At 42.8% G+C, this 6993-nt stretch overlaps 1 protein-coding gene across 2 annotated transcripts; it reads left to right on the top strand.

Moving 5' to 3' along the window:
* The first annotated feature begins 431 nt into the window (after window positions 1-431).
* Ccdc85 (coiled-coil domain-containing protein 85) lies at window positions 432-6383 on the top strand. 2 transcript variants are annotated; one of them, XM_089081585.1, is made up of 6 exons: window positions 432-1440; window positions 1518-1787; window positions 2361-3582; window positions 4937-5309; window positions 5621-5889; window positions 6107-6383. In XM_089081585.1, exons 3-6 carry the CDS (start codon window positions 2653-2655, stop codon window positions 6149-6151), a joined length of 1617 nt encoding a protein of 538 aa, XP_088937711.1. In that variant the 5' UTR covers window positions 432-1440; window positions 1518-1787; window positions 2361-2652; the 3' UTR covers window positions 6152-6383. The 2 variants fall into 2 exon arrangements, with proteins under 2 accessions (XP_088937711.1, XP_088937710.1); XM_089081584.1 differs by having other exon boundaries at window positions 1518-3582.
* The last annotated feature ends 610 nt before the right edge of the window (window positions 6384-6993 follow it).

Below are 6993 nucleotides of genomic sequence, written 5' to 3' on the forward strand. Positions count from 1 at the left end.
GAAAGATCCAGATTTTGATCTGCCGATAACAACCTTCAAAAAAAAAAATAATAAAAGCATTTCTGTTACAATTTAAAAATTCCATTCTCCGATTTTCAAAAGTGAGAGTGTGATCGACGATAGCTTTCGAGATGTATTTATATATATCTTTTTTAATTTTTTCATCTCTTTTAATTCTCTTTTCAAAATGCGTATTTTAGAAAGAAAATAAATCAAAAGGAAATTATTTCTATTTTTTTTAAGTATTCTAAATTTGTATTTCTGAATTGCAACATGAAGTACCTATCATTAGTCCCATCGAGTCCCGAATAAATCATGGGATCCTACGTATGAATCTCGGGTCCTCCCACGATTTCCGAGTTCACGTTTTAACCCTCTCCTTCCGCGAGCCAATCGGGAGATCGCGGCGCGTTCCCGCGTTGAGGCCCGGCGTCGTCCGCAATCACTTCAAGTTCGCCGTGCGGTCGCCATGTTGTTAGTACGTGATTTCGAACGCTCGTGCACGTTGAGGCCCGCGTGGGCGCTGAAATTCGACGGAACGTCGGATCCACGACGCGAATTTACGCGCCGATAGACTCGCGACGAACGAGATTTAATGACATACTTCAAGTCGCAATTCTCGGATTCCGGAGTAAAATTATTACTGATCGACGTCGCAGCGAAAAGAGATCGATTGAAAGCGAGTTTATCGTTACAGAATTTAATCGAGAATAATCAGAAGATACGAATGAATTAAGAAAGTACGAGTTGCGAAATAACAATGAAATAATGCGAAGATAGACACATTAAAAGAAAAAGAAAAAAAAAATCTCATAATTTCGAGTGAAAAGTTTAAACGTGGTCCAGAGGTAAATAGAGAAGGAAGTCTCAACACGGTAAAATAGTGCTAGACGGTTTTAGACGAAGAGACGTCGTGGGGCGTACGGGGAGCTCCGAGTAGAAACGGGGAGCTCCAGGACGGACATCGGGGACGCGCGCGTCCGCGCGGGCCCGCACGGGTAAGCACGGCACTGGGCATCCCGTGAAATGCGGCCCGCCGGCGAGAAAAACAGGGACCCGGCGCGCGGCGGCCGTCGAGCGAGCGAGTCAGGGCATTGCCAGTGGAGCGCGAGCGGAGTGCGGCCGCGGCGATCGTCTCGCGAGCACGGGGACCTGGAGCTCGGGCGCTCGGGCAACGCGTCGTAGTTCAGCGCGGAATGCGCGTCTTCCGCGAGGCCGCGGGCCTGGACGCGCGGGTGGGACACGGGGCGGAAACCAGGTGGGACGACGGCGACGACGATGACGGTTCGAAGACACGTAGCAGGCTTCCCTTCGTCGACTCGGCACCGCCTGATAAAATGATGACAACTACGTGGGTTTAAAGTGGAATCTCCGATCCCCACCGGTGAGGCACCCACGTCTCCGGAGAGATCTGTGTTTGTTCTTTCTGCAAGGCAGAAGGTGAGGCACGTGAAATGTTGATAAAGAGGAATTGATATATATATATATATATTTTCATGTTTTGTTGACATTGACAGTGTCTGAAGCCAAGGTGGAGAACGACGCGCTGCTGACAGACTGAGAATTGGTGCAAGCGGAGAGAGGAGTAGGATGTTCGACGAGGGACGAAATGATTTTTTTCTCGCTGGAGCCTGTAACGTATCGAGGAGAGCGAAAGAAAGAGACGGGGAGACGTGTGAAGGGCGCTCAAACCGCGTATAGAGAGACGGGGAGACGCGTGACTGTGCCGATAGAGGGGAATCGGTGTTACTCGTGGCACTGCTGGGATTAGTGGTACGCGGGGACTGGTATGTCGATTGTGAGCAGCGTGCGGTTTAAGTTGAACGCGAAGGCCACGATTGTATGATTGTTACGAGAGCGAGCGACGCTGACGCGTGCACAAGTCGAGCCGTGCATCGCGGTACGGTGGTAGTCACGAAAGTGAACAGCATTCCAAAGTGAATGCACTCGCTGAACATATCCGAACACTCGACGAATAGTGAACATACTCTATACAAGATAAATAATAATTCTTATCTTTAGTCTCTTACTTTAGTGGTTTCAATTTTAATTTTGAAATGACAAGGTGCATTGTGATTTTTTTATATGATGTTCTTTCAAAGTGCATTGTGAATGGTGAAAGACTCGTTGTAACTGGTACAATTCTTTGAAGAGGAAGAATGTCGACAGCGATGGCCTAATCCTAATGATAATTTCGTAAAAGATAATTAATATTCAATTTCTTATCGCTGGTTGATTACCGAATAAAACCATCACCTGGAAAATGATCGCTATTCTATCTCTTCTTGGCCCCCTCATGATTTGTAATCGCGGATAGAAAGCTGAGATTATTTAATTAATGTTGATAAAATGAATCCTAGATGAATCATAGCGAGTGATTCAAGCTGGACGAGATTCTTCCGTGGAATCTTCGGTCGCGTCGCAGCACATAACAGAAAGGCGCCGCTCGCGAGGCAGGTGCACTCGGAACGAGAAGCGCGCGAAAGAAGACGAGTGCGAGGAGAAGGTGAAGAAAAGGCGAAAAAAAACGAGGAAGCAGAAGAAGAAGAAGAAGAAGGAGAGTGCGGAAATCGGTCGTCCAAAGAGTAGCGTGCGAGTGAGGCCCCCTACGGCGATAAGGCGAGGCCCGGGTGTCGGTGGAGGGAACGACGTATGTATCGCGCGGGGCCGGTCGTGCGAACCGGGCCCGCTGCCGCCGCCGTTGCTACTCGTGAGAGATCGCGCGCTGACCCAGATTTCGGCGGGTCAAACCGGCGCGAGGAGGCCGCGGCGGACTTTCTGAAATGGGACACGGCGCAGCCTGGAGCTAAATTAGCCGCGATGTCCAATAAGAGTAAGTCCCAACCGCAGCAGCAGCCGCAGCCGCAGCACTATCAGCAGCAGCAGCAGCAGCAGCAGCAGCCGCCGCAGCATCATCCTTCGCACGTGATCAAGTCAGTGGAGCACCTACCGCCGCGCTATCAGCCTCCACCACAGCCCACCAGCGGTATTCTGAAGAATCATCTTCACTTCGCCAGCGGAACTACGTCGACGCCGAGCGCGGCTCAGGCCGGCAATAATCAAGGTCCGGGCGCGGCCTTGAACCATCATCAGAGCACGCAGCCGCGCACGTTGCTGCCGGCACCACCGTCATCGCAACATCATCATCATCATCATCAACAGCAACAACAACAACAGCAACATCAGTCGCAACAGTCGACGCAATCGCAGCAACAATCGCAGCAACAGCAGTTACCGAAGGATGCGCAAAGCAAGTACTCGCCGAGGATAGAGCATCGTCATCATCATCCCCAGCCGGCTAATCCGCTGATCGCTGCCGCGTCGGCGGCGGCGTCCAAGAGCCAACAGCAGTCGCAGCCGTCGACCTACCTTCAACAGCCCAAGCTCGGCCAAGGCGCATACTTGCCACCCAGCAGCCAGTACCCGGCAGTAAACAACGGCCAGAGTGCGCCAGTCAGACAGAGAATCAGCGACGACGAATTCTTGCGACTTGGTCCCGTGGAGATGCTCAAGTTTGTGCGGAAGACCGAGAGTGACATCGCTAGGCTCGCCGCCGAGCAGAATCGCCAGATACAAAACTTGGTAAGTCTTTCCTTAACGAATTCTCTAATACTTGAAAATTCTGAAAATTTAACTATGATTTAATTTTATGATTTATACTCATTTCTAATTGAAAAAAAAAAATAAAAAATAAATTAAACTGAGATTAAAGTTCTAATGATTAGTATCTAATGATAAGTATCTAATGATTTCATTGAAAAATAAACATCGGTCGTAGTTAATAATGTTTACTAGACTTGGAATTCAAATAACTCAGGAGTAATCTGAGAGATTTACATTTGTAATTATATGTAACGTAATTCTAACTAATAAAATTAGATCAATGTAAACGTGAAAGAACTAGGAAAATGTTGAAATGTAATTATTAACGTCACTCTTTATAAATCGTAAAATAAAAAAAAAAACAATTTGTTGAAATAATTCTACTCGAAATATAAATATGGAATGCAACCTAAATAATTATTTATTATATGTTATCTTCGTTCATATTTCTATTTTTGCATAACGGTTTTGCCTGAAAATAAATCGATTTCAATTTCCAGTCGTTAAGTTTATAAATATTTTGCAAGTGAAACAACGTTTTTTTATGTTTTTTTCTTTTTTGTTATATTAATAACACATTAGGATATAATAATATTTCGTGATATTTTCAAGATGTAGGCTGTAGCCTGCTGCTCTTGAAATCTTTACCACGGAAGTTTTTGAGAGACTCTTGTAGGTCATACACAGATGAACCGATGGTCATAATTTAAAGCAGTCACGCATATGCATAAACCGCAAATGAATACGAGAACAATTTGGTTTTCTTCGGCCAGCAAATGCTAACTTTACCAAAAGTACGTGATTCGAATTGGTCACGCGTCATTCGTACACGCATGATGAATACGTGAAAGACTTTTTTCGGCAATCGGCGTGTACCACAGCGCGAATACGTCATCTAGGAGATCATTGACTCCGTTATTTCTCTCACAGGCACACAAATTAATAATATCCGGATGAAAAGGATATTCGATTGAATAGAGGAGATCGGTATTATAAAAAATATATATATTTGTAAAAAAATATATGAAATAGAATACGTAGATAACAAAGAAACATACAATATATTTGAATAGTTATTTATAATTGTTTATGAATTTTTATGATTTAATTTAGTAATTGATCAATAAAATAGTCGAAATATTATCAATAGTTTCCGCCTGAATCTACATAGATATCTCTGATATATATAGATCTATATAAGTATTTATGTACAGTCTATTCACTTGCATCATGTAAATATAAAATTTTCTCATCGAGCTTTAGAAGAGCCATGACTTTAAGAAATGTAAGCGATGTAGGCGAGCGCGATTTAACAAAACTATCTACTTTCCAGTTGAATGAGCTGCGGTTGCTGAAGGAGGCCAACCAAAGGCTAAACGACGATAACCAGGAACTGCGCGATCTGTGCTGCTTTTTGGATGACGACCGACAAAAGGGTCGCAAGCTGGCGAGAGAGTGGCAGAGATTCGGCCGATACACAGTGAGCGTTATGCGACAAGAAGTCTCAGCCTATCAGAATAAGTTACGTCAACTGGATAATAAACAGCAAGAGTTGATTAAGGATAATCTGGAGCTCAAGGAGCTGTGTCTGTATCTCGATGAGGAACGCGGCGGTGGTCAAAGGGACGACGGCGATGGATCGAGTTCGAGCACGAATGCCGAGGAGACTGCGCCGCCGAGGCCAAGGCACACTTCCACATTTAACGGTAAAATCTAGTAAAAAATGCAGACCTCTTTCTCTCTCTCTCGTGTTAAGTTAATAAGCGGAAATCTTTTTTTTTTTTACGTACAAGGAAATATGCATAATAATTTGTAGAAAATGAAAACATTTCTAGAGAAACATTGCCTGTTTGTGTTTATGTAATACTAATATGACGCATAATTAATATACGCTATGCAAATTTAAAACGCTCACGGTCATTAAGTAAAATAATTCGAAATAAGCATAATTCGAAATAAGCAGCTATGATCGGTTTTGATAATCTTCAAAGATAATTCGATTATGAATTTTTTGCAGACCAAACGATGCAGTACGTGAGAAACTTGGAGCAACGGGTGAAGCAATTAGAAGAAGATAAAAGTGTTCTTCAAGCTCGTGCGCAAGGTTGGGAGCACCTACCATCGGGCGAAGTTTGGGACAGCCCCGCGAGCCCGAATGACAATACTCATCTAGGAAGCCGACCAGAAGCCGTAGTGCGCGCTCTTCAAGTTCTCGAGGTCAGAGAACAATTGGAAAGAGAAGAAGGTCACGACGGTGAGAAGGCGTTGGTTAGAGAAATGTGTAATGTAAGTGAACGCTATTGTCATTCCTCGATTAATTCCTTACGATGCAGATTTTATTTTAAAAAAATATGTTTAAAATATAGTCTCAGAATAGAGATTTTTCTGAAACAATATTCCGTAATTCTTATGGAATTTGTAAATTTGAATTTGAAAAAAATCTTCCGCGTGAGATAAGCGATATGACATTCTTTATGATACTTAAGATTAATCGTCTTTCCAGGTCGTCTGGCGGAAATTGGAGGAAGGTCCGCAAGCGAGGCATTAACGTGCCAGAAAAACAAACTATTTGTCAATTTTTAAATACTGTTAACATAAGATAATAAGTTCTAACATACGTTCATGACGTAAAGATAGTATTATAGCGGATAATGTGAACAATATTTTATGTAGATTTTTATATAATTGTAAAATAATGTCGATATGAGAGTATCGATAATACCTATTTATGTAAATGTAACTTTCACAGATTGTCTATTATAACAAAGTATTTTTACAAATGTCCACGATTTATTCTTTGTTAGTCTTATCCTATTCCTTTCTCTTGTCCGTCAAACGTCAAATATTTTTATTTTTATAAATCTGGAAAATAATATAAATTTGTTTACAGACGAACAACGTTGAATTCATATTTTTCCTGGCATTTCAAGCGTAATAAAATTTCCAAAATTTAACTTACGACATTTCCAAGATATCCGATTCACCTGTGTGATCTTTTAATTGGCAGAATTGAAGAGCTCCGCAACGCGTAGGATCCATGCAATTTTACATCCACCTTTTTCGCCAGTTAATTATCCGCCGCATTTACTTAGAGCTTTTTACGAAAAGACATCCCCTTGGTGGAGTTCACGCATTGAATACGCAAGCGAATGTATTTCTATTTTTATCTCATCAAAGGATTTGCTCTCAATGATACCGGCGTTGGATTGCCCCACATACATCTCGGCTGCCTGTCGTCCAGCATACTGTCGCGTCAATGCGAAGCAATTAGGATATTTTCCAATCTAGCTCCGATCAATTTTATCTCCTCGTTCAATATACCTCTCGCGTAAATTTAAAAGCATTCGAAAATTAAAATCTTTGCTAATTCATCAATGGAGATTGAGACAT

Source organism: Pogonomyrmex barbatus, unplaced genomic scaffold, assembly GCF_055798465.1.
Source record: "Pogonomyrmex barbatus isolate J1 unplaced genomic scaffold, ASM5579846v1 scaffold5, whole genome shotgun sequence".
Lineage (NCBI taxonomy): Eukaryota > Metazoa > Arthropoda > Insecta > Hymenoptera > Formicidae > Pogonomyrmex > Pogonomyrmex barbatus.

Excerpts from the sequence above, each read along its gene's own strand:
- Ccdc85 (XM_089081584.1), top strand. The coding sequence starts at position 2,653 with ATGTATCGCGCGGGGCCGGTCGTGCGAACCGGGCCCGCTGCCGCCGCC. Across the intron at positions 3,583-4,936 it reads ATCGCCAGATACAAAACTTG|TTGAATGAGCTGCGGTTGCT; the intron begins GTAAGTCTTTCC and ends TCTACTTTCCAG. Across the intron at positions 5,310-5,620 it reads GCACACTTCCACATTTAACG|ACCAAACGATGCAGTACGTG; the intron begins GTAAAATCTAGT and ends AATTTTTTGCAG.